The 24,921-nt window shown below is 38.9% G+C and overlaps 3 protein-coding genes across 5 annotated transcripts in view; 1 reads left to right on the top strand and 2 right to left on the bottom strand.

Moving 5' to 3' along the window:
• Positions 1-10,256, bottom strand: part of pola1 (polymerase (DNA directed), alpha 1) — a 44,641-nt gene extending 34,385 nt beyond the window's left edge. Inside the window, exons 1-26 of the mRNA XM_046877596.1 lie at positions 10,103-10,256; positions 8,321-8,445; positions 7,073-7,166; positions 6,900-6,980; positions 6,693-6,805; positions 6,547-6,609; positions 6,320-6,421; positions 6,079-6,229; positions 5,232-5,391; positions 4,902-5,077; positions 4,667-4,779; positions 4,371-4,484; positions 4,216-4,290; positions 3,996-4,134; positions 3,755-3,909; positions 3,575-3,659; positions 3,372-3,433; positions 2,470-2,559; positions 2,268-2,384; positions 2,013-2,188; positions 1,810-1,939; positions 1,564-1,683; positions 1,375-1,471; positions 1,168-1,292; positions 435-584; positions 231-353 (exon numbers count right to left, since the gene is read on the bottom strand). Of these exons, the coding sequence (XP_046733552.1) occupies positions 231-353; positions 435-584; positions 1,168-1,292; positions 1,375-1,471; positions 1,564-1,683; positions 1,810-1,939; positions 2,013-2,188; positions 2,268-2,384; positions 2,470-2,559; positions 3,372-3,433; positions 3,575-3,659; positions 3,755-3,909; positions 3,996-4,134; positions 4,216-4,290; positions 4,371-4,484; positions 4,667-4,779; positions 4,902-5,077; positions 5,232-5,391; positions 6,079-6,229; positions 6,320-6,421; positions 6,547-6,609; positions 6,693-6,805; positions 6,900-6,980; positions 7,073-7,166; positions 8,321-8,445; positions 10,103-10,151 (2,985 nt within the window). The 5' untranslated portion in view covers positions 10,152-10,256. The remainder of the gene's footprint in view (positions 1-230; positions 354-434; positions 585-1,167; positions 1,293-1,374; positions 1,472-1,563; positions 1,684-1,809; positions 1,940-2,012; positions 2,189-2,267; positions 2,385-2,469; positions 2,560-3,371; positions 3,434-3,574; positions 3,660-3,754; positions 3,910-3,995; positions 4,135-4,215; positions 4,291-4,370; positions 4,485-4,666; positions 4,780-4,901; positions 5,078-5,231; positions 5,392-6,078; positions 6,230-6,319; positions 6,422-6,546; positions 6,610-6,692; positions 6,806-6,899; positions 6,981-7,072; positions 7,167-8,320; positions 8,446-10,102) is intronic.
• A 492-nt stretch (positions 10,257-10,748) lies between these two features.
• pcyt1ba (phosphate cytidylyltransferase 1B, choline a) lies at positions 10,749-19,075 on the top strand. Of its 3 annotated transcripts, none has more exons than XM_046877600.1 (8): positions 10,749-11,074; positions 14,239-14,338; positions 15,607-15,723; positions 15,824-15,975; positions 16,681-16,759; positions 16,864-17,006; positions 17,088-17,276; positions 17,578-19,075. In XM_046877600.1, the coding sequence occupies exons 1-8, from the start codon at positions 11,036-11,038 to the stop codon at positions 17,782-17,784; spliced, it is 1,026 nt and encodes a 341-aa protein (XP_046733556.1). In that variant the 5' UTR covers positions 10,749-11,035; the 3' UTR covers positions 17,785-19,075. The 3 variants fall into 3 exon arrangements, with proteins under 3 accessions (XP_046733556.1, XP_046733555.1, XP_046733554.1); XM_046877599.1 differs by having other exon boundaries at positions 17,575-19,075; XM_046877598.1 differs by having other exon boundaries at positions 10,750-11,074; positions 17,572-19,075.
• A 292-nt stretch (positions 19,076-19,367) lies between these two features.
• pdk3a (pyruvate dehydrogenase kinase, isozyme 3a) overlaps positions 19,368-24,921 on the bottom strand; it is a 10,654-nt gene continuing 5,100 nt past the window's right edge. Inside the window, exons 4-11 of the mRNA XM_046877597.1 lie at positions 24,653-24,837; positions 23,732-23,821; positions 23,571-23,648; positions 23,367-23,443; positions 22,467-22,565; positions 22,100-22,207; positions 21,860-21,973; positions 19,368-21,251 (exon numbers count right to left, since the gene is read on the bottom strand). Coding sequence (XP_046733553.1) covers positions 21,108-21,251; positions 21,860-21,973; positions 22,100-22,207; positions 22,467-22,565; positions 23,367-23,443; positions 23,571-23,648; positions 23,732-23,821; positions 24,653-24,837 — 895 coding nt within the window. The 3' untranslated portion in view covers positions 19,368-21,107. The remainder of the gene's footprint in view (positions 21,252-21,859; positions 21,974-22,099; positions 22,208-22,466; positions 22,566-23,366; positions 23,444-23,570; positions 23,649-23,731; positions 23,822-24,652; positions 24,838-24,921) is intronic.

Below are 24,921 nucleotides of genomic sequence, written 5' to 3'. Positions count from 1 at the left end.
ATTTACAAAGTGAGCAATTATTTGTGTTTGATATTTCAGAAGGCACTTAATAAAGTAAACTGATGATTTGCTCTCTGTCCAAGTTTAAAGTTTTCACCATTAAAGTGTTTTTGTAATAAAAATACCAATCAAGTTTTGTGGAAGTGTCAACACTGGAGTGTTTTCTAAGCCACAGCTGTGTGTGTGGGTGTGTGTTTATCGGTTTGAGGATAAAAAGCGTGACTACTCACCTCTCTGCCTTTGTGTGTGACGAGAGCAGCCAGAGGTTTGGCATAGAAGCGACTGTAGGAGAAGCCCAGACAGCCGTACATGCTGTTAGCGGTGAGTTTCAGAGCTTTCTGTCTGATATCATACTGCACAGGAGAAAAACGAGACAAGATAAAACATCACACTATCATTAAAATAAAAAAAATAAAGCGCTTATCCGCACCAACCTGCAGGTAAAGGTCAGAGTTCAGATCCGGCTGCTTCATCAGCTGTTTGACCTGCCGTCTGCGCTCCACCAGCTTACGGATCTCCCTCGGAAGAATGCCCATCTCCAGATCTGGGTCGGGAAGCTCTGGAATCTCGTCAGCACCCTCGTCCTATTAGGTTATAGAACATTATTATTATTATTATTATTATTATTATTATTATTAGGATCAAGTAATCAGAGGTAAATTCAACAGATACCGACAGCTGGATTGGATCATACATGCTGATGACAGATCAATCAACCAGTCTCTATCAGTTATAAACATTTATACTGTAATTAATAATAATAAATAAATAAATATAAAAAAAACCTCCATGTACAACAATACTGAACTCGATTACAAAAAAAAAGTACTGAATCATAAAAACGTGGTAAATGAAATATAAACATTAATTACTAAATAATAAATATATATAATATAGGACTCCCCGTGCACAGCACAGTCTTGCATGTCACTGATTCGCCTCTAGAGGTCGCTCTCGTAACGAACAGCGGATTATCGATTTTGATTTGTACAGCCGGTAGTTCCAGCAATCAACTATCGGTGCCGATTAATCGGTCGACCTCTAATCATAGGGTTTAGTAACAGTATGTAACAATGCTGCTGTATAATTAGGGTACACGTTTACTCCACACACACACACACACACACACACACACACACACACACACACACACACACACACACACACCTCAGTCTTTTTACGGGAGCTGGATGCCTCCCGCTGAACTGTAGTGAAACAGATGTTAAACTCCTGAATGATGGAGGGGTACAGACTGTTGAAGTCCAGCAGCAGAATGAACTTATCATAAAAACCTAAAGGAAACAAAATACAGATTAATACACACACACACACACACACACACACACACACACACACACACACACACACACTTACCAATTTTAGGTTCCAGCACCAGACCTCCAGCATATGCAGCCTTCTTCCTCACTGTTCCAGACTTGCTCTTGCCTGCATCTACATCATCATCCTCACCCTAATGCCCAAAAATGTATACAAAAATAAAATAAAAGTTAAAACACAAACCACAAAAAGTAGAGTTCAAAAATTGCTCTTCAAGCTTCATACAGGCTCGTGCTGAGGTTTCTTCATAAACTGCTTGTCTGGAACAATGTAGTTCTTCTCGTGGAAGGCATGAAGCAGCAGGTACTCGTTCCTCTCTGAGCGTCCGCCCATCAGCGTCCGAGACTTAAACACAAAGCAGTGTGGATTGAACACACACACACACACACACACACACACACACACACACACACACACACACACACAATATTACTGTGTGTGTGACAGTAATGGTCAGTGTTTGAAGCTCACCAGGACGTTTCCGGCGATGTTGGTGATCTGAAGTGCCAGAGGAAGCACATTCAGCTCACACATGATCTGCAAAATGAGCTTGGCATCCATCCAGGTGAGTTCCAAAAGGTACAGCAGGTGAGGAGAGTCACTAAAAAAAGCAAACTCAGATTAATTATCATATTAATAATCAAAAATAAATACACAGGCTGCATTTCACCAACCTGTAGAAGTTCCTGATGTTCTCTGTAGGCACCACGGCTCGGTCGGCCTTCAGGATCTGTGCCGCCAGCTCAGTCAGGTGGTAACTCTTACACCGAATGAGCTCCTTAGCAGAGATCTCGACGTCGCACACGAGCCGGCCACAGGCGGCGCTCTTCTCCGCAAACCGGCCTCGGCCCTGAGATGAACAGTAGTCAGGATTATCTCGGGAGGTACAGTAACGCTTCATTTATTCAAGTGAATGCAGGTTCTCTTACCCCGAGTTTGGGCATGTTGGCCCGCCTCAGTCGCCCGATCTTGGACCAGAAAGGCACCTTGCATGTATTGATTCTCTGAAGAAGCACTTCCAGGTCAAAACCCAAGATATCGTGACCCTAATGAAGTAAAACAGATGATCAGCTTTCCACAATACCACCAGAAATGCAACCACGATTTAAACGTCAAAAGATTTTCACTCACCACCAAAACGTCAGGATCGATCTTGTGTAATTTGGCCAAGAAGAAGCCCAGAAGAGTTCGTTCTGTCGCTGCGATCTCGACAATCCCATTCTGAGAAGGAAAACACACGACAAGGAGATTCATATACACACACACACACACACACACACACACACACACACACACACGTGTACCGCATGTAATCCTTTTTACTTTTTACTCCTTTTACTAACACAGGAGTTCCCCTCAGGAACGTATTTAATGGCGGACCGCAGGTTAGTTTAGTCTCTGCCTCGCACTTTAAGCACATTTTTTATCATTATACATGAAAAAACATAATGCCAGGGGTATATATATTTAAAAAATAAAAAATAAAAAAAAAAAAATTATATGTAAAGATTATACGTAAAATATATACACACACATACACACACATATACATACATAATATATATAAAAAAATAGAGTTAGCATTAGTTAGTATATTTAATTTTTTACTTGTATATTGCATTTTTTGCATTTTTTCCCCCCGTACCGAAATTGAATTTGAATCTGAACTGTGAGTTAAAAACTGTGAGTTATTTTAGTAATCGAGTATTCGTAGTAGTCCTTCGATTAATGGGATAAGAATTACTTTCTCTTCATTTAAGAATAAATACACAAGAAAAAATAAGACGAGTCTCTTAAAATCAACAAGAAATTTGTTTCCTTTTAAGAAACATTTACATTTTAATTGCTGAAATTGCAATCTGTGAAAACTAAACCCCATTTACTGCATTTAACCGTTAAATTACATCAAATAGAAATATCTAAATAAAAAACTAATAAATCTATTTCAAAATGACGTTTTATAAAGTCAGGGGTCTCATTTATAAAGGTGGAGTACGCACAAATGCCTCCGAGTGACATCACACGAAGCTCACCTTCTTTTTAACTGCGTCCTTGAAGTCGTAGGGGTAAATACAGTCTGTAGGTTTGTTCACCACTGAAACATGGAAACACATTTCATTCCAATTAATACACCGGATCTGTTGAGGGTTAATGATCTTGCTTAAGGGCCCGAAGGTCCCAGTTATGTGATGCTGAGATTCAAACTTAAGACCTTCAGATCAGATGGATTACTCACCACAGAAATGGTCCTGATAAGGGACGCGTGGAGGCGCCTTGTCCAGAGGAAACTTGTAATGAATCAGAGCAGCCAGAGACACGATCTGTACAATACAAACAAAAAACAACAACAAGGAAGTCAAAACGTACAACTACTACTGTACAATCCAACCTTCTTCCAAAAAAGGGTCCTCCTGACCTCGTTGTGGTGGGTCTTGGGATTGGGAACCGTCTTCAGGCTGATGGACATGACGACAAGAGGAGGCGGAGGTAGGTCCTTCATCACGGAGATCAGGTCACTTTTCAGAGCAATGGCCTCCACTTTACACCAACTCATTGGCTGACTGCACAGCTCTGAACGGAGATGATCAACATGGCATCCTTTCTATTTCCTTCCTTCACATACTGAAGAGTTTTCTAGAGATTAACAACGGACTTACGAGGGGTCTTGATGTCAAGCCAGCAGGGTCCTCGTATCTTCCTGCTGAGGAGGAAGTGCTCCAAGCTGGAGGTATTCGTACCAAACACATGCGAGAAGGTGGAGCCTTTGAGATCGGACGGAAGCTGGGGCATCTCAGCCTACGGGACATGAGGCAAATAAAACCAAGACACAAAAAGCAGACATGAAATAAAACTACGTGCACGTGCTCCATCACTCACGGAGTATCGCACTTCCAGGTACTCGCACTGTGACGGTACGTCAGGAATCTCGAACGCGTAGTTCTTCTCCACTTTCTATTGGAGCGAAAAAAACACGGAATAAGTGAGTTGTGAACTTCTGTAAAAACAAGTAGGACGATGTAACGTAAGATGACCTTGGATTTGAACTTCATTATTTTGTATTTCTCCGAGAGGCTGTTAAACTCCTGGTAGACGTCCATCATCCCAACAGGAATGTCCGTCTCCTCACCTGTCGCCAGGTTTACCTTCTGTTACAGAAATAGATTAAAAAAATATTTTAGACAGACAGAAATGTGAGGTAACACAAAGGCCAAATTGTTTGCGTTTATTCGATATCCATGAAAGCAGAGTATTTCTTTAAACAAAACATAAAAGTGTGTGTGTGTGTGTGTGTGTGTGTGTGTGTGTGTGTGTGTGTGTAAGAACTCACGCGTTCTCTCGGAAAGAAGTGCATGGTCCTCTCGATGTTTTTCACGGCCACACAGCAGCTGACGTGGGCTTTAGCCGACTCGATCCACACCTTCCCGAACAGGTACACCACACCTACCAACCACAACAGCTCTTACACTTGTGTAGAACTTCTCCCTGCTCACTCAGTCCCCTACACCTCAGCGTGACGCTGAACAGCACGACCCCGAGCAGGTGAATCTGTTAACGAGACTCACCTGGTTGGTTGAACTGATCCTCGAAAGCATCCAGCCAATAAAAGCGCAACACCATTTCTCCATCGGCTCCTTCCACCATCGGCAGCTGACTGGAGTCCACCTGCACCTCCATGGGAGATTCATCAACCTCCGTCTTCTCCATCTTCTCCCAGCAGGAGCCACCCACCATGCCTGATCTGAAGTAGTGGGAAAAAAAGGTTATTATTGTTATTGTTATTATAACAAAGAAACTGAAAGTCACTGAAAAAAAGATTTCGTTTTAGAGAAATGTGCATCTGCAAAACAAACAAAATAAACGAAACAGTAATGAAGTTGTGTAAGGACACGCACATCAACACCTCATCTGCCGGTTCGGTTTTTGGTTCTATTTTAACACCGGGCGTCGTCTCGGTCTTAGTCTCGGCTTTAACCTGCGTTTCCTCCTGCTGCTCGTTCTCCAGCTCCATCGGCTCATCAAAGTCCACCTCGTCAAAATCTAACGAGTCGCACGCTGGGAGGAAGGAGATGACAATTACACGTACAGGAGAAACACTCATGAAATGTATAACATAAGCACACAATTAAATCATCTGATTAGTAAAATTAAACCTTTAAATACAGAATAGAAGGATTTCAGAGCACAATTATTATAATACAATCTTAAACGAATAAACAAAAATTAAATCTTTGTACATTTAATAGTGTAAATAATAAATTGGTTTTTTTTTTTTAATTCCTTATTAACACAAATTATGTAGAAAAGAAAATTTTAAAAGTGATAGTAACGTCATGACTGCCCTCGCTAAGAGCAATTAAATTTAAAGTCTATTTGGGGTGGAGCTTAAAAAAAAAAGGGGGGGGGGGGGCAATCTTAATGAAATTTATTAACTTTATTAAATTATTAACCCCAAATAGCCACCCTCCCCGATTATCTACTTCCCAAATATCCACTCCCCCAAATCCACCTCCACCCCATATCCACTCCAATATCTACCCCCCCACCCCATTATCTATCCCCCAATATCCACCCCCACCCCTTATATCCACTCATCTCTTTAAAGAATCGAAAATCTTTCAGTTTGATATCACAGTGAACATTAACACCTGTATTTCACCTGCACTGAAGCTTTAATTAATAAACTCTACAAATTGGCTCTACAAGTGAAAAAGTAAATAATTAATTATCAGACGTGAATACCTTCCTCATGTTCCTCTACTTTTGGTTTCTGGGGGTGGATGGACGAGGCAGGTTTAGACTCGGGTTTAGACGCAGGTTTAAGTGCGAGATCAGACGGAGGCGGGCGAATCACAGCATGCTTGGGCTTTGACGCCGGAGCTACAGGTGACTCCTGTGATGAGAAGGATGATATTAAAAACCTGAACTTATCAGGTATCATTTTATAAAAGGAAAAAGGAGATAAGGAGGACACAGCGAGAACCTTGGGGGTTTGTGTTTGGACGGAGAAAGGGTTCATGGGTGACCCCAGGGCTTTCTTTTTCTTCAGGGTGATGACAGGAGGTGGAGTGAGAAGAACCGATTTCTAAACAAGAAAATATATTTATTATAAAAAAAAAAAAAAAAAATGATTTTAAACTCTGAGTTTATGGTAGGAGTCTCCATTGTCGGCACTTTATACATCTTTAGTAGGAACTCAGATCATCTCACCTCGGAGTGCAGATCCTCCAAAATGTCTCCCAGCAGATCATCTTTAGACAGGTCTACATTTTTCTACAACACAGACATTAACGTGATAAAAAGTTTGAACACCAGCAGGAGGAATAATAAAAGTGCTCCATCACACAAACGCTTACCTCGGCAGGTTTTTTCACATTGCTGTTCATGAACATGCTCTTGATGCTGTTGGGTTTAGTCACAGATGATCTCTTGCCGTTCCTACCTTCTATGCCTTTAGCACCGGAGTTGTCTGTTTTGTGGAGAACAAACATACAAAATTGTTAGAACCACAAAAAAAAAAAAAAAATTAATCCATGGGACAGATGTGCACAGTCAGCACTTACTTTTAGCGCTTTTATCCGAAGCTGTATTCTCCAGATCTTCATCAAAGATCTCCCTGCCATCTTCTACATAACCTGTTCCATCTGAGAGAGTGGAGGTCAATTAGTCTTTAGGACACTCAGATTTATACAGAGGATCTGAACACACACACACACACACACACACACACACACACCATCGATGATCCAGTCATCGTCCTGTCTCTCCCGGACCATCCGTGAGTACTGATCCTCGTCCACCTCCTCGTACACACTCTCGATCTCCTTCACCTGCAGCCACAAGATAATTCTTGATACTGTATTTTACTGATAGTAGGTTGGATTGTACTTGCAGATAACCAATTAATCAACCAATTAAAAAACAAACAATCCATATAAAAGAGTGCTGAATCATGAGAATGTGCTCAATAAAATTAATATAAAAATATAAATTAATAAATGTAAGTATATATTTTATAAATTATAAATAATAAATATAGTATAGCGCTCTCCGTGCAGCGTGTAAAAACAAACATCGCTTAGATTCAGTAATTCGCCTCTAGAGGGCGCTCTCAATGACAGCTAATTGCTCCAGCAACTAACTATCGGTGCAGATTTATCAGCAAAATCGATTAATCGATCGACCTCTACTGATTAAGCACACGTTTGAACTAGTAGGCATCCAACTAGTTTATTGAAATGCACATGACAAGACGTTACATCGTATCCTAATTCAAGCGATAAGGAAACAAATAAAACTTCTTTTTGTAAAGACTAAGAAACTGAGCCGCTCCATTTTTAAGAAACATCAATCGGGATTCATTACATACAGCACACACAAGGTGATTTTAACCCACATTACAGAGCTGTGGCAAAAAAACAGAGCACACCAATATATACACATTATATGACCAAAAGTTTATAGACACCTGACTATATGATGTGCTTATTGAACGAAAATCAATAAAAAAAAAAATCAGTAGTAAATTATGAAAATGTTCTAAATAAAATAAATCTAAATATATTGATAGGAAATAAAAACGCATTCAAACTGAAACAAAAAAAGTAACACTAAAGAATTCAAAACAGTTACATACAAAAGGGAAAAAAAAAACATTTTAAATAAACAGCACATGGCAACAGTGATTCGCCTCTAGAGGCCGCTCTCATACTGTATAACGCAACCCGGAAAAACTATCGGTATGGATTTTTGCAAATACTTCCTGCAATCAAATATTGGTGCAGATTAATCGGCAAAACCGATGTATTGGTCAACCTCTAGAGCTCATAATAAATATCAAATGGTGATTAAGAGATACACCACAAAAAGGCAAAATCGCACCGAAATATTCCATCATGATAAATATAAAATTCTCTCTTATGCTAATTACTAACTAAATGGATTAATGCGAATTGTACAAACACTATCACCAACATCAACTCACCTCGTATTTCACCTTTTCTCCCTTCTTGGCTTTTTTGAGCTGCTCCAAGGCAGATTTACGGCCCGCTTTCTCTTTCTTTTCTCGTCTCGAGCGAGATGCAGCGAGACCACATGTGGCTCCATCATCTGGAAGACAAAAACATTAATAACAATCATCTCCCTCAATCATTAAAATGTTTGACTGCTGAATACTTTTCTGCAGTTCCATATAAAAAAAAAAAAACCTGTATGCCCTCATCATGATGTTATTTATGGAAATCTTTTGTATTTATGTGCTACTTTAAATCTTTAGATTGAGTGTTATACGAGACTTGAACAAATCCTGATGCTCAGGAAGACGGTAAAGATTTCATCATCTTCACAGTAAACATTACATACAATAAAAACGCCTGAATGGTCCATGTTGTACTGTTTTTTCAGCCGAATTCAGACGAGATTAAAGGTATAAGGTGTCCAGGGGTTGTTTCACCGACTGCTGCTTCTGGCTGTATTTAGTTTCATATCACAAGCATCAGTGACGTTATTCATTATTAATACTTTAAATGTCCGTGAAGGTCATTTAGCCTCAGCGTTCGTCCCATAAAAGCAGTTATAATGACAGCTTCACGTATAAATCACTAATTATTCACGTTCCTGCTCTGATATCGCTTTATGTTTTATTAAGTTGCATCACCGGGATTTCTTGAGATATCTAACGGCATTATGGAACACAAACGTCCAACTTTCACTTTTTTTGCCTGGATACTGCGGTTTTAACGCTGAAGAAACTAATCCCATCCGAATATGGCTTTAAAAAAATCACTGTTTTATACGGTTATGTACAGATACCTGGAGAAACACATTTGTATAAAACCCAAAACTGCTCCAGCACGACATTTGCGCACAAAGCCAGCTCCATGAAGATCTGCTTTGCATTAGTTTGAGTGGAAGATCTTCTGCTACAGAGGTAAGTGGAAAGTGAACGCTGACTGCACCCAGGCCTCCTCACCTCCATCAGTACCTGACTTCACTAACACACTTGTAGCTGCATGAAACTCCACAAAATCTAGTAGAACATCTTCCCAGAAGAGTGAAGGTTATTATAACAGCATATGAGGACTCCATGTGGAATGAGATGTTCATGAAAAGGTGTCGAAAAACTTTTGATCGTAGTGTTTTTACAGAAGGTGCTGTTATTCTTCAATCTCGTCTACGATGATCATGACCATCTTCCATCCAATGACTGATGGATTACAGCAAATATTGTAGTTTACATATGTATTGGCAGCCCATCAATGTGGAGATTTTGACTACACTGACAGCTGTGTGTGTGTGTGTGTGTGTGTGTGTGTGTGTGTGTGTGTTCTTCACTGTACACCGGATAAACAGGCTCCTGAGAATAGAGTTAAAACGCTCAACTCTATATTTATACACAATGGAATAAACAACTATAATAAACACGTCAATAACAATCCGGAAATTGTTTCCTTATAAGGAAAACAGCCGGAATCCAGGTTGGTGGCTAAAACGCATGCGCAAATTGAGATTCCGAAAGCACGTAGGCTCGAGGGTTAAAACATTTTTTTCTGGTGTTCCAAATAAAAATGTAATAAAATTCTGAGGTAATAAATATACACGTTATTCAGCGTTAGCTTGCTAATTCCACCTGAACTCTGTGGTGCACGCGGGGAGCTGTCACAGTTAGCTCTCAGCTGGCGCCAGTCTCACGCGCCACATTCGGATTCACAGAATCAAGTTAAAAAAAAAAAACAATATATAAGAAGCAAACCGGGTATAAACTCACCGAGATCCCCGCCGTCTGCATCTTTATCCGGATTAGAAACCGGCGCCATTGCGTTCGGAAATGTTCACAGGGACACCGTAGGAACAACAACGGATTCCGCGCCAAATCGTTTTCCCGGGGAAAAACTCAGACACCGGAAGTGTCGTACAAAAACGAGGCTAGAAACAGCCAATCAGAATTCAGAAGAAGGGCTGCTGCAGATTTAAGCCTGTCCACACAGTGTCACTGTTTGCATGATGGATTTAAATACTGACTAGATAGATAGATAGATAGATAGATAGATAGATAGATAGATAGATAGATAGATAGATAGATAGATAGATAGATAGATAGATAGATAGATAGATAGACCCTCACCTGCTCAGATTAATTTTCAAAAAAAAAATATATTTAACAACTTTTACTACTATTAATTATAATTTGTATTATTTGTAGCTTATATTTAAACGCTTTTATTTTCCTGATTTTTCTACACTGATTTTCTGAAATCCCAGGAACACTTTACTTCCTGGTTTCTGCGTCTATTTCTGAGCTCAAGTGATGCAGCTTCTCACCACTGGTTAGTGATGGTGCTACATCCGGCTCACCCAATCACGTCCTCGTATGCAAATCAGCGCGTAATGATTGGTTGTTCCTGTGCTTTCTTCTAGTCCTGGTCCCCCAGCCTGTCTCCTTGTTGTCCTGATGCTATGTGTCCAGGCTTTGTGTGTTGTTTGAAGGGGTAAAGCTGTGCACTTGCTGAGGAGGAGTGGAGGAGGATCAGGAGGAGGGTGTGTGAGGGAGTGGAGCTTGAGGTTTCAGGATTTGGGAGAGCATCTTCAACCGTAGAGAGAGAGAGAGAGAGAGAGGAAGAAGATGCAAACAGCTCCATACTGATGCTGAGTCAGAGACAGGTGGAACTGTGGGCCTTTGTCTCTGGAGCCTCGAGTGAAGATGGAGGAGCTGGAACACACCTGCCCTCATCCTCGGACGGTGAGACACAAGCGTGATTTGTCTGTGTGTGTGATATCACTGGCCGTTGCTATTTTATTGCCATGGGCGAGAGTGCACAGCTGAATAATGCTTTGTGTTTGTGTGTGTGTGTGTGTGTGTGTGTGTGTGTGTGTGTGTGTGTGTGTGTGTATGTAAAATTAGTGCATCTCCAGCCTAATACTGTCACAAACATCCACTGACAGCCCCTTTAATCACCACATGTGCCAGATGTTCAACATCTTTTATTAAACCCTTAGTCTGACCTTCTCACCTTGTTCTGGCTTCTGCTTGTCACTTTCAGCAAAATGATGCATTATTTTATTTACTTTTTGCAACCATGAAGAAGTAATAATTATAATTTTCCGTTTCCGTGTGTTTACGGTGGAGGCTCTGGAGACGACGCTCCCCAGACAGTTCCTGAATAAACAGATGGTCACTGTGGTGTCATGGGTGTAAAGTTGTAGCACAAAATGTAGTACAAAACAGTAACATACTTCTGTGTGTCTCAAAATGGGATTTAGTTTGTCAAATGGTTCAGTGGAAAAATCACTGTGTAACATATACAAACAATAAACAACAACAAAATACAAACAACAACAAATAAACATAATGAATCGACTCTTGTTGATAAAACTGATTTGTTGGCACTTTGTAGCATTGGCATTTCATGTGTGTGTGTGTGTGTGTGTGTGTGTGTGTGTGTGTGTGTGTGTGTGTGTGTTTCCACTTATTTTATGTCTGTAATCAGTGGATGGATGGATAGAATTTTCTGGCTGTAGCTTGATGGACTTTATTGATCTGTAAGAGTCGTGTTACAGCTGACAAACTGAAAAAGCACAGTGTGTGAATAAAAAAAATGTCTGCATGCATACAGTGAAACACGAAACTCTAACCGTGTAAAATTCCTGGTGACTGCAGTGCCGTTGTGTTAGTAATTCAAATAATACTCAAATAATACATCAGTAATCCACCAATAATATACCAATAATACATTAGTAATACACCAATAATACACCAATAATACTCCATTAATACTCTATTAATACTCTATTTTTACTCCAATAATACTCCAATAATACTCCAATAATACATCAGTAATACACCAACAATACACCATTAATACTCTATTAATACTCAATAATACTCCAATAATACTCCATTAATACTCCAATAATACTCCAATAATACATCAGTAATACACCAACAATACACCAACAATACACCATTAATACTCTATTAATACTCTATTAATACTCCAATAATACACCAATAATACTCCATTAATACTCCAATAATACTCCATTAGTACTCCAATAATACACCAATAATACATCAGTAATACACCAATAATACTCCATTAATACTCCAATAATACATCAGTAATACACCAATAATACACCATTAATACTCCATTAATACTCTATTAATACTCCATTAATACTCCAATAATACATCAGTAATACACCAATAATACACCATTAATATTCCATGAATACTCTATTAATACTCCATTAATACTCCAATAATACTTCATTAGTACTCCAATAATACACCAATAATACTCCAATAATACATCAGTAATACACCAATAATACACCAATAATACTCCATTAATACTCCATTAGTACTCCAATAATACTCCAATAATACTCCAATAATACTCCATTAATACTCCAATAATACACCAATAATACTCCATTCATACTCTAATAATACTCCATTAGTGCTCTATTAATACTCCAATAATACACCAACAATACCCCATTAATACTCCAATAATACTCCAATAATACACCAATAATACTCCAATAATACTCCATTAATATTCCATTAATACTCTATTAATACTCCATTAATACTCCAATAATACTCAATTAGTGCTCCAATAATACACCAATAATATTCCAATAATACATCAGTAATACACCAATAATACACCAATAATACTCCATTAATACTCTATTAATACTCCATTAATACTCCATTAGTACTCCAATAATACACCAATAATACTCCAATAATACGCCAATTATACTCCAATAATACTCCAATAATACACCAATAATACACCAATAATACTCCATTTATACTCTAATAATACTCCATTAGTGCTCTATTAATACTCCAATAATACACCAATAATACCCCATTAATACTCCAATAATACTCCAATAATACTCCAATAATACTCCAATAATACACCAATAATACTCCAACAATACACCAATAATACTCCAACAATACACCAATAATACTCAATAATACACCAATAATACTCAACAATACACCAATAATACTCAATAATACACCAACAATACCAATAATACTCCAATAATACACCAATAATACTCCAATAATACTCCATTAATACTCCAATAATACACCAATAATACTCCATTAATACACCAATAATACTCCAATTACAATTGTACATACATAATACATTATGGAATACACAGATAATACTCCATTAATTCTCTAATAATACACCGATAATACATCAGTAATACTCCCATTACAATTCCATAGTACTCCAATGATACTCCAATAATACTCCAATAATACTCCTATATTTCTCCAATAATTCACCAAAAATACACCAAAAATACTCTAAAAATACAATAATATTTTTCCAATAATACTCCATTAATACTGTAATGATACATTAATAATACATCAATAATAATCCTAAAATAGTCCAATATTACTCTATTAATTCTCCAACAATTCATTAATAATACACTAATAATACACCTATAATATTCCAATTATAGAACTTTTAAATATACTGCAAAAATAATACTTCTATAATTCACCAATAATAAAATGTTTCTTGTTCTCGTTCCCTCGCTCAGTCTTTTTCTTCTTTTCACTTCTTTAATTCTCACATTATTTTTACACTTTCTATAATAATTCTTTACTTTCTTGCTCATTTTTTTTTCTCTTTTACTTTGATTTCTTTACCTCTTTTTTATTTCTCTGTATTTCTTGTTTAATTTTTGTCTCTTTCTTTTTATTTCTTCTCTTTGAATTCTTTCTTTCCTCTCCCTTCCTCTCTTAACTTTTCCTCTCATGCCTTCATTCTCACTCTTTCTTTCTTTCTTGAATATATTTTTCCATTCTTGCACACTCTCCTCTCACTCGTTATTGTGTTTGTTCTCCAGATTTTGACGAAACCTGCCATCTTTGCCCAGGAGACGAGCTGTGAGTGTCGAGCGCCCCACGAGAAGCTGAACGTTGAACAGGCTCGACTCGGCACTCCCGGTCAGTCTGCTTTACCCCTCATCTGTCTCTCCACTCCTCCTCCTCTCCTCCTACTCCCATTCAGTCAGATGATTCAGCTCCTGAGGTTACTGCAGATCAGGAGCAGAGGACTTTCAGACGAGAGCTTTGCTCACTCAGGGGCCCGAGGGGGAACGTTGGCACATTTTTTTCCATTTACACAGAAAACTTTTTCCACCCCAGAGACGCCTCGGGATGTTTAACCACTTCAATCTGAAAAAAGCAGGAGTATCGGGGTGGATGTAATTAAAACAGGAGACAAGCCTTTAAAGGCATTCATTTTTAGCTGGTTCTTATTGTTAATGTACACATGAAAAATAGAAAAGGTTCTTTAAAATGATGCAAGAACTTTTAAATAATGGATCTTCAAGAACCAACCCACCAAGAACTTCCTTTAGAGGGACAAAAAACAATACCTTTAATGTGCCTGGTGGAGGAGGACTCAATGTTCCTTAAAAGTTCCTTTGACGGGTTCAGGTTGCTAAAGAGTAGTTGGGCTTTTAATGGAAGCTCTACTATTAATAATAAGGTTACTTTAGAAGGTTCTTTAAATAACTCAGTTGTGCAGACTTCCTAAAATGTTCATTCTCAAATAAAAGCGTCTGTGGAAGATTCTGGATAAACACTTTAAGTTCGTCTAGAGGGAATGAAGGAAGTTCTAGATTTAGTTCTTTGATTGAACTTTTCAAGTGGAACCAAAAAAAACAGCTAAAGTACAAGTAGGAGCTGAAAAAGTCAGTTTCATATGGCAGATAAGTTGTTTGATGAGGGGAAGAGTTTAGTGATAACTGCAGTTCACATTGCAGGCAGCAGGGGGCTCTGGAGATCACACACAGCTCCTTTAAAGTCAGAGTCTGAATCAGTTATTTTTTCAGAGAATTATTCGATTATAAACGTTTTTGAGAAAACAATCCACCAATAAGAGAACAGCAAACTCACAGGACAGCTATGAATACGGTAACTGCGGTGACGATAAACGTGCTAACGTCATGCTAACATACACAACACAAACGAGTGGCCGCTTGATGATGCTGGGATTTAAAACCTCACAACCTTCTGATCAGAAGACCAAAACCTTAACCCCTTAATACCGCGTCACGTTTGTGTTTGAATTGTTTATTAATCCCAGGTTGACGGATATCGTAATTCTAGCAGATATATTTAGCAGATTTTAAAATAGTGTATTAAAACATCTATTGGACATGTACAGTTTTTGTACTAATCCTTATCCGTTTTATTTCCTCCCGCAGTGGACAGGCCGGTGCGCGTCTACGCCGACGGGATTTTTGATCTTTTCCACTCAGGTCATGCACGAGCCCTGATGCAAGCCAAGAATCTCTTCCCCAACACCTACCTGATAGTCGGAGGTCCATACGTCGCTTTTATATTAAACATCAGCAGCTTTTTGTCTTTGTCTCTTTTTTTGCTTTAAGCTTATATGTGTGTGTTTGTGTTTTTAACGTGCAGTGTGCAGTGATGAACTCACTCACAAGTACAAGGGCTTCACGGTGATGACGGAGGAGGAGCGTTACGAAGCGTTACGCCACTGCCGCTACGTGGACGAGGTGGTGCGAGATGCTCCCTGGACCCTCACCCCGGAGTTTCTGGAGAAGCACAAGGTCAGCGATGAGGCTCTTCACTTCACCTTCACGCTTTAAAGGAGCAGTTTGTAATGTTTAGCGCCCTCTGTGGCTCAGAAGGTGAATTGTTCTTAAAGCGCTGAGGAGCTTCATCTCCTTAATAATAATAATAATAATAATATTAATAATAATAATAATGAGAATAATGATAAGTAGAATGATTAGAAAACTGAGTGTGGATTATAATTTTAGCAAGGAATCATAGAGTATTAAATTATTAAAAAATAATAAACAAAATCGTGTATTAATGTAAATTCATTAAAAAAAATATGCACCAATCCAAAAATAATGATAGTAGAATTTGTTTAAATTAAAAATAATTATTTGAATAAAATTTGTCCCAAAAATCTAATCAAATAATCAAAAAATGAGGAAGAATTATATTGAACTGCAAAAAGAAGAAGCATTTTTTTATAGAAATGATAATAGCGTGAATAGAATCACACACCGTACTCGAGACGCTACGCAGAAACGGGACCTAACGCAAGTTTACCATTGAAGGAAATGAGTCGAAACCAATATCCAGGCCAGAAAAAGCTCAGTAAAAGCTGAAAAATATAAACCCCCAGTGAGATGCAGTGGATTTCAGTACTGGCACATGAACTTTTACATAGTGAAACATAATTCTTTTTCTTTTTAATAAATGATTTAAAAAGAATAAACTTTGTAAAAAATCTCCCCCAGATTGACTTTGTGGCTCATGATGATATCCCGTATTCCTCGGCTGGATCTGAGGATGTCTACAAACATATAAAAGAGGCAGGTGAGGAAAACATCTACTTTTTCGAAATGTGTGTGTGTGTGTGTGTGTGTGTGTGTGTGTGTATGGGTGTGTGTAGCCTGGTCTAACACATGTGAGTGTCTCAGGGATGTTTGTACCCACTCAAAGGACTGAGGGAATTTCCACGTCCGACCTGATCACTCGCATCGTCAGAGATTATGACGTTTACGCCAGACGCAACCTGGAGAGAGGATACACGGCCAAGGAGCTGAACGTCAGCTACATCAATGTAAACACACACACACACACACACACACACACTTCATTAATGACACCTGAATTTAATGCCTCCCTGTGTGCTAATCTCCAGGAGAAGAAGTACCGTCTGCAGAACCAGGTGGACCGGATGAAGGAAAAGGTTCGGACAGTGGAGGAAAAGTCCAAACACTTTGTGTATCGTGTGGAGGAGAAGAGCCACGACCTTATACAGAAATGGGAGGAGAAATCACGCGAGTTCATCGGCAACTTCCTGGAACTGTTCGGTCCTGACGGCACGTGGGTGAGCACCTGAGTTCCTCCTCTCTTACATGCCGATTTTCTCAGTGAGTCATATTCATTTGACTCACCTGTATGAGTCGACTCTTTCAGGGCCCAAAAAAACCTGCGAGGTGACGTTCTGTCTGCTGCTGGTTTCATTTCAGCAGCTGCGAAATCTTTTACAACAGAAGATTTTATATTAAAATATCATTCTGTTCTTCATCATTAACTCATTCATCTTTTTAAAACCAATATCACAGGATGTGGTGATGAACATTCTCTCTTTAGTGAATCTGTTCTCTTTCTCTTCTTCCCAGAAGCAGATGTTTCAGGAGCGCAGTGGTCGGATGATCCAGGCCCTCTCTCCACGTGGTTCTCCCAGCAGCAGTCCTCCCAGGGAATTCTCTCCATCCCGTTCTCCCTCTCCTCCGTCCCGCTGGGCCATGCCAAGAACCTCGCCTCCTCCATCTCCTAAAGGAGCCTCGGCCTCTATCAGCAGCATGAGCGAGGGAGACGAGGACGAGAAATGAGGAGAGAGGAGCGAGGAGCGATGAGCGAGGACTCACTCACCTGAAACACACACCTTTCCTATTTATCTGCACACTCCAGCAGAGACGAACCTCACGTGTCTCCTCACGGGGAAATAAAGTGTGTAAATATACAGCATATGCAATACGAGATCGGTCACATTCTCCTCTCACTCCTCTGATTTTAAACCCAGTTCATATTAAAGCCATTGATTTATTCTCTTCAGCAGAGGAGAGAGAGAGAGAGAGAGAGAGAGAGAGAGAGAGAGAGAGAGAGAGAGAGAGAGAAAAGGCGAGGAGTGTGTGAGCGATCTGCCTTTTCTTGCTCAGGTTCGACTGTAAAGACCGTCCTTGTGAAGTACTGTACATCTCTGAGCTTTTTAATCACACAATTCAGGACGGAGACACTTGAAGCTCTTCATTTTTGTGAGACGATGTCTGTTAATGTCCTCCATATCATTAAAGGAACAATTTGGACTAAAGAAAAACACAGAATGTTCCTGAGGTTCTTCTTAACACCACATGCAGTGGATCAGCTGAGATATCAGTGTTCATTGTCTGATGTCTTCGTGGTCCACCGTTTCTCCATTCCAGAATTTCTCCATTCTACACAAATGGGTTTAAAGAAACGAAAGAAAATCCAACACTGGTTGGTTCTGATTCCACGTGGTGTGACGTTTCTTCAGTTCCCCCTCAAAGCATTAGTTCTAACCTGCAATTAGTTTCCACAAATAACCGTGGTTTAATCTTCTCCTGTCATTTACAACCTCACATTAAACTTGTGCAGATACGGTATGAAGAACACTAAAGTGCAGAAGGAAGTAGTGGAGATCTCGGTGCTTCTGCTGAGAGTTTCTCGATCCTTCAAGATGGAGCCATAAGGTTTATTTACTTGTTAATAACATTAGCTTTTATTTCAGGATCGTTTCAGGAGCTAAACAAGTGCTGGATTTAGAAAAGCCATTTTATTAAAATATATTTATAATAATAATAATAATATTGATTGCATAATCAACATCTGTCCTTCTAAAGTTATTATTACCTCCACATCCTCCTCCTGCATCCACATTCGATCAGATCCGTGTCCAAAATCAGGAAAAGTCAAAACTTTAAATAGTTCATTGTTTAAAACATAAAAAAGTAACTGGCTGGTGTTGATGGCGTGAGCGCTAATGCTAACGTGCGAGCGAGACGTGTACTTGCACTGTGTACAGATAAACATCTGGTTATTTTATACCTGTATCTTCTACTGACTTAAAATGTAAATGAAAAATAAATGAGCAGAGAAAGTGGAGACATCTGAAGGAACGTGTGAATAGACGGCTGGATGGATGGATGGATGAAAGAAGGGATAGGTGGATAGATGTACGAATTAATAAATGTATGTATTAATAGAGGGGTGGATGTGTGTGTATATATATATGTGTGTGTGTGGATGGATGGATGTATAGATGGTAGATGAATGGATAGATAGATGTATATATGTTTGTAAGTATGTAAGTTTGGATGGACAGATGGATGGAAGGATTGATGTATAAATGTATGGATGGATGCGTGTGGATAAAAATCAGCAAGCAGGAGACGAGTCGATGGAGACTTGAAGGTTTTATTATAGTCTGAGGTGGTCACACTGGATGATGGAATAAACAATAAAACCACAATAAACCACAAAAAAACGTAACATTGAGCGAATCTGCTGTCACGTGACTAATACAAAAAACTAACGTTCTGGAAAACACGCAAAACCTAAAGCATGCTGGGAAAAAAAAAAAACCAGCGCTCTGAAAAAATCCAGTAGGAATGTTTGTATAAATGTTTTATTCCTCGTTCACCACAGCGGGGCGCCAGCGAGTACAACATTTATCATATTAAAGAACTTTTTATCTGTTTACAGTTACATGTAATATCCACGAAATTTTCACCGATATTACAGCCGCTTTAAACTAAAAGAAATGACAACAAAAAAAACACGGCGCTCGACGTCTACTGATTTTTTACAGCGATAGAAACGGTAAAGCGTCACAACGGCGATTCGAACCGACAATTTTGCCGATGCTACGTCATAGCCATGCGCTCAGGACCAATCAGCATCGAGGATTTAACAGCGCCTTGGAATAAATACACAAATATACTAAAGATGATTTGCGACACACACACGCTGGCTTCCGCCGAACAGAGGAACAACGACGCGCTTTTGATCAACGGATGTTCAAGAACTTCATGAAACCTTTCATCAGGTCACAACTGGAAAAAAACTGGGGGGAAAAAAAAAACTGGAAAAAAAATCCCAATAAATTGTTGTTCCCAATACATTTACTGCAATTATAATTTGCATAACGGTGACTAGCAGCTGAACTGTTACGCTCACGGGGCAGAAAAATGAGCAGGTTTTCAGAATCTGAATAATTTAAATAAAAATAAAAGTTTAAAATCTTTTTTTTTTTTTGCCAATTTGCATAAACAGAAATCTTTGCTGTGTACAGTATTGCAGTGTTCGTGCCGGCACGGTGGTAGTGGTTTTTGGAATGACTTTATCTATATAATTTACCGTTTTACACTTCAGTGGCGATAAACAGGGGAAACATAAATATGTGTAAACACTATTTTATAAATAATGACTCACAGGAAGCTCCGTTTTTAATACCCTGAATCCTTTTTTAATGGCAGTCAAAGCTCTATTTGCACGTCCCTTCAAATTGCGACCTAATTAATAATTTTTATAGTTAATAACCCTACATTAACTAGAACTAGGAACTATGTGCATACGAGTGTGTGTGTGTGTGTGTGTGTGTGTGTGTGTGTGTGTGTGTGTGTGTGTGTACATAACTGGAGAGAATCTAGACAGAATTTACTCCTGGACTTTAGTAAAATATCTTCCCTCTTCTCTCTGTTGTTCATTCGGGCGTTACGGAATTGCTTAACGAAACCCGGGTGAATATTTGATCAGCGTCGGATACGGAGACGCACACGGTTAATATCTTTGTGTGGCGTGAAACACGTCCCTACTTTCCCTGTCTGTTGTTAAGGTGAGCTGAAGAGGGGTGATTATTATTATTATTATTATTATTATTATTATTATTATTATTATTATTATTATTATCAGTGGCACTGAAGACACGAAGTCAAGGCCTCTGCTGTCTCTGTTCTCTCTCTGACCACTAGGGGCGCTGTGTCAACATGAAATTACAGAAAAGGGATAAAAAGCAGAGGGATGTGTTGAGGGGTGCGCACACACACACACACACACACGCGTGCAGAGAGAGAGATCACTCAGCGTCGAGAGGGAAGGAGAGAGAGATGGATGCACTGATGCACTAAAGGTGGATTTATCTCTTCGCTTTGTATTTGGACGCGTCCCGTGGCTCTTTGCTCGGGTTGCTCCAGTCGTCTGCCCCCGGGCCGCCCTGATAATGCCTCCACGCCGACTTGTTAAACACCGGCAGCCGCTCAAATGATTCGCTGGAGAGAGCCTGAAAGAGCAAGAGAGAGAGAGAGAGAGAGAGAGAGAGAAACAAATACAATAAAAATCATCCCCTCCTAAAAAACTCCAGTTGAACAGATTTAAAACAACCTGGACTGAAATTCCCAGTTTCAATGTTTTCTCCTAAAACCAGAAGCAGGAGTTTTTAATTAATAAAACAGGGAAAAAAATCAAAACAAAGAGGAAAGAAGCTGCGACTAAAACAAAACATTACTACCGTGATATTTTTTTGAGTTTGATCACTAATAAGTAATACTTATAAAAAATAAAAAATAATAAAAGATTTCATCTAGAAAATATACATGTACAGCTTATAAATACGTGAAAAAAAAGAATAAATCAATAAAATAAATCAATAAAAAAAAGATCAATTAAACATATTAAAATTAGTAAAAGTCATAGCCATCTAAAAATAAAGTTAACACTAAATATTATTATTATTATTATTAATAATAATAATAATAATAATAATAATAATAATAATAGCAGCTTGTACATTTGTTAAGAAATAAAATAAACTGAATAAATAAATAAGTTAATAAATAAACAAAATAGCAGCTGATAGTAAAAAAACAGGGTTTTTTGCGTGACGCTCACCTTCAGGTAGATGACCGCGTCCGTACCAACGCCTTCCATCGAGTAGAGCTGCAGATCTCCCTGGAAATAGCGAGCGTAGAGTCTGGAGATCGGCAACCCGTGACCGAATCCGGCCTGGACACGGACAGGGACACAGGGGGGAGGAGTTACAGGAGAAAACGAGACTTCAGCACATTTATATGAAGAAGTGTTGTTTTAAAGGCACTGTGATGTAGATATGAGATGCAGCTCTGTTCTTACCAGTGGAACTCGTTTGGAGTTTAAGCTCGGGGTCGGGGCGGTGGAGTAGGTGTAATTAAAGAGTCTGTCGATCTTCCTAAGAGGGACGCCTCCACCTCGGTCACTGATCTACACACACACACACACACACACACACACACACACAGATCACGCTCATGCCCGTTACATTACGTTACTCCTGGACTCTACGTACCACCAGAAGAGTGAACTCGGAATAATGACCTTTTGACCTTGAGATACAAAGACCAAAAAATAAATAAAAATAGATAAAATGCCTTCATGTTCGTCTTTTGGGATCAACAAACTAACCAGTGAGTCTTCACGTGTGATGCACATACGTGTGATGCGTGACGAGTGTAACACTGACCTTTACAGAGAGATCCTCCTTCCCCAGTGTCACTTTGGCCTTAACAAGAGGAAGCTCTTTATTTTCTCCATGATGTTCCACTGTGGCTCGCATCGCGTTCTACACACACACACACACACACACACACACACACACACACACACACACAAAATAGAAAGAATTAATCCTGGCCCTGTGAATTGACCTGTCCATCAAGCATACTCATTATAATATTAGGCCACACCCACTCTGATATTGAGCCATGATTTTGGTTTTTTTCTTTACATTTTTTTTTTTTATAAGTTTGACGAAGAAAATCTTGGGCAGAGGCGAAAAACTATTCAATTATTTATCTAATTGTATATTATTTATGAAAAGTTGCTTTAAAAGTCTTTTTATTTTGAACAGTTAAAAGCTCGTCCCGAAGAGCAATAAAAATAAAAACGCGCAATAACACTATTTTTATGTGCAGTAACACCTTCGATTTTTTTTTTTTTTATAAAAATGTGCAACAGATTTTTTTTTTTACTTGTCTTTCATCAAAATAAAAGATTGAAAATATTTTATTATAAAAAATATTAATCGAAAAATTCCTTGTAGGTGCAAAATATACTTTCTGATTTTTATTTATTTATTTATTGGTGAAGATCTTATTTATCTTAAGATCTTAATTATCTTATTTATTGGTCAAAATCACAAGCACATTATAAATTGAGTAAATTAAAATAAAAACGTGGGTATCATCAGAATCTTTTGGTCTTTAATGAAATGATTTTTCTGGATTTCTCGCAACCTGCTGTAAAAATCATCCACAGCGAATATTATTTCACAGGACAAAGGTTGAAGAGTGATAAGGGCTGATGATAAGGGCGTTTACGGGATTTGATTCGACTCGTAAAAACCACCGTCTTTGGATTTTACCTTGAAGAGCTCGAACAGCATGTGGAACAGATGAGACGGCACATACACGGCCTGGATGGGCTTTTCAGGAGCTTTAGCTTAAAAAAAGAGGGAAAAAAAGAAAGAATTTAAGAAAAGAAATGCGTTAAATAAATAAATTCTACACACACACACACACACACACTGTACAGTATGAGGAGAAGTGCTGATTTATGAAGCGTGTACCGTTAAACTCTTTGATGTTGAGCGCCGGGGCAGTGGGGTAGTACTGCTCACACAGCATCTTGGCCATCTCGTATGCATCTGAAATGCAGGACATGTAACACACCGCCGTCAAACTGAGCTTCGAGTAACTCACATGATGGAGAGAAAGAGAAACGACTCACCGTTCACCACGTCGGCGACGTTACACGCCGGGTCGATGCTGCCGATGTGTTTGGGATGCGCCGGGTTCGTGTCGTTACCGAACAGAAGCGCTGAAACCAACAGCAGAGACCTTTCTTTTTTAATATACACCATATTTATTTTATTTATTCATTTAATAATAAAACAACAACAAAGACATTGCATCATTATCCTCATACAGACAACGACTGCACACTAATAATCATTATTCAAATTAGAACACCACCGTTCTCATTTCAGGATCTATAAATATGCTAATAATCTAACTGCTTCTCATCAGCATAACTCCTCCCCTTTCTCCACCCACCCACATTTATCCTCTGCTCAGAGTAACATAACTACCATAACAAAACACAAACCTGTTCATCGCTAGCCCTAGCTAGTTTAGCTGGTTACCATCAATATTCTATTAATAGTTTAAGTTAGTATATAAACTTTGTTTTATGTGCAATAAATGCAAAATAAGGGCGGAGTCAATGCAAATAGATTCATTCATCGACATTTGCCATATTCGATAATGTATTTACACTTTATACAATTACATCACAAAACAAGCTCATGCTTAGACCCGCCCCTTAATTATCCAGAATTACTGAGAATGTTTTCTAATAAATTTGCATATCACACCTGATTGGTTTAAGACTATTTTATGACTATCACATGTTGAACTCATATGTAGCTCCATCCCCAAATTTTTATTTTTTTATTTAACCTTTATTTAACCAGGTTACTCTCATTGAGATTGATCCAGAATTGCTGAGAAAGTGTGATTAACTTGCAATTTACCAACAAATTTCACCCGAATATATAAATCAAAGCTGAATCATGTTTTGAGGGAAAAGTCTGAGCCCGAGCCGAAGCACACCAGAGCTCTGGAGCTGTGAGTGTGTGGAAGTGCGTACTGTGCTGGTTGATGAGCATGCGGAAGGAGATACGGTTGGTGTAGAAGCGATCCAGGAAGTACTGGATGTTTGAGGTGGAGAAGGGGTCGAAGCCGAACTTCTCCTTGTACTCGATGACGCCCTGGGCCATGGTGGGAACCACGTCGTTGTGTCGGTTCCTGATCTCGATAAGGACCTCCAGGAAGCTGCAATGTAGAAAAGTACAAAGGAAAAAAAACACAAGGCAAGGTTAGATGTCACATCCTGTTTTAACTTACGTTATAGCAGCT

The sequence above is a fragment of the Silurus meridionalis genome, chromosome 21, assembly GCF_014805685.1.
Source record: "Silurus meridionalis isolate SWU-2019-XX chromosome 21, ASM1480568v1, whole genome shotgun sequence".
In the NCBI taxonomy this organism is placed as follows: domain Eukaryota; kingdom Metazoa; phylum Chordata; class Actinopteri; order Siluriformes; family Siluridae; genus Silurus; species Silurus meridionalis.
This window is presented reverse-complemented; position numbering and strand designations above follow the sequence as displayed.

Excerpts from the sequence above, each read along its gene's own strand:
- pcyt1ba (XM_046877598.1), top strand. The coding sequence starts at position 11,036 with ATGGAGGAGCTGGAACACACCTGCCCTCATCCTCGGACG. Across the intron at positions 15,976-16,680 it reads AGTTTCTGGAGAAGCACAAG|ATTGACTTTGTGGCTCATGA; the intron begins GTCAGCGATGAG and ends AATCTCCCCCAG. Across the intron at positions 16,760-16,863 it reads CAAACATATAAAAGAGGCAG|GGATGTTTGTACCCACTCAA; the intron begins GTGAGGAAAACA and ends TGAGTGTCTCAG.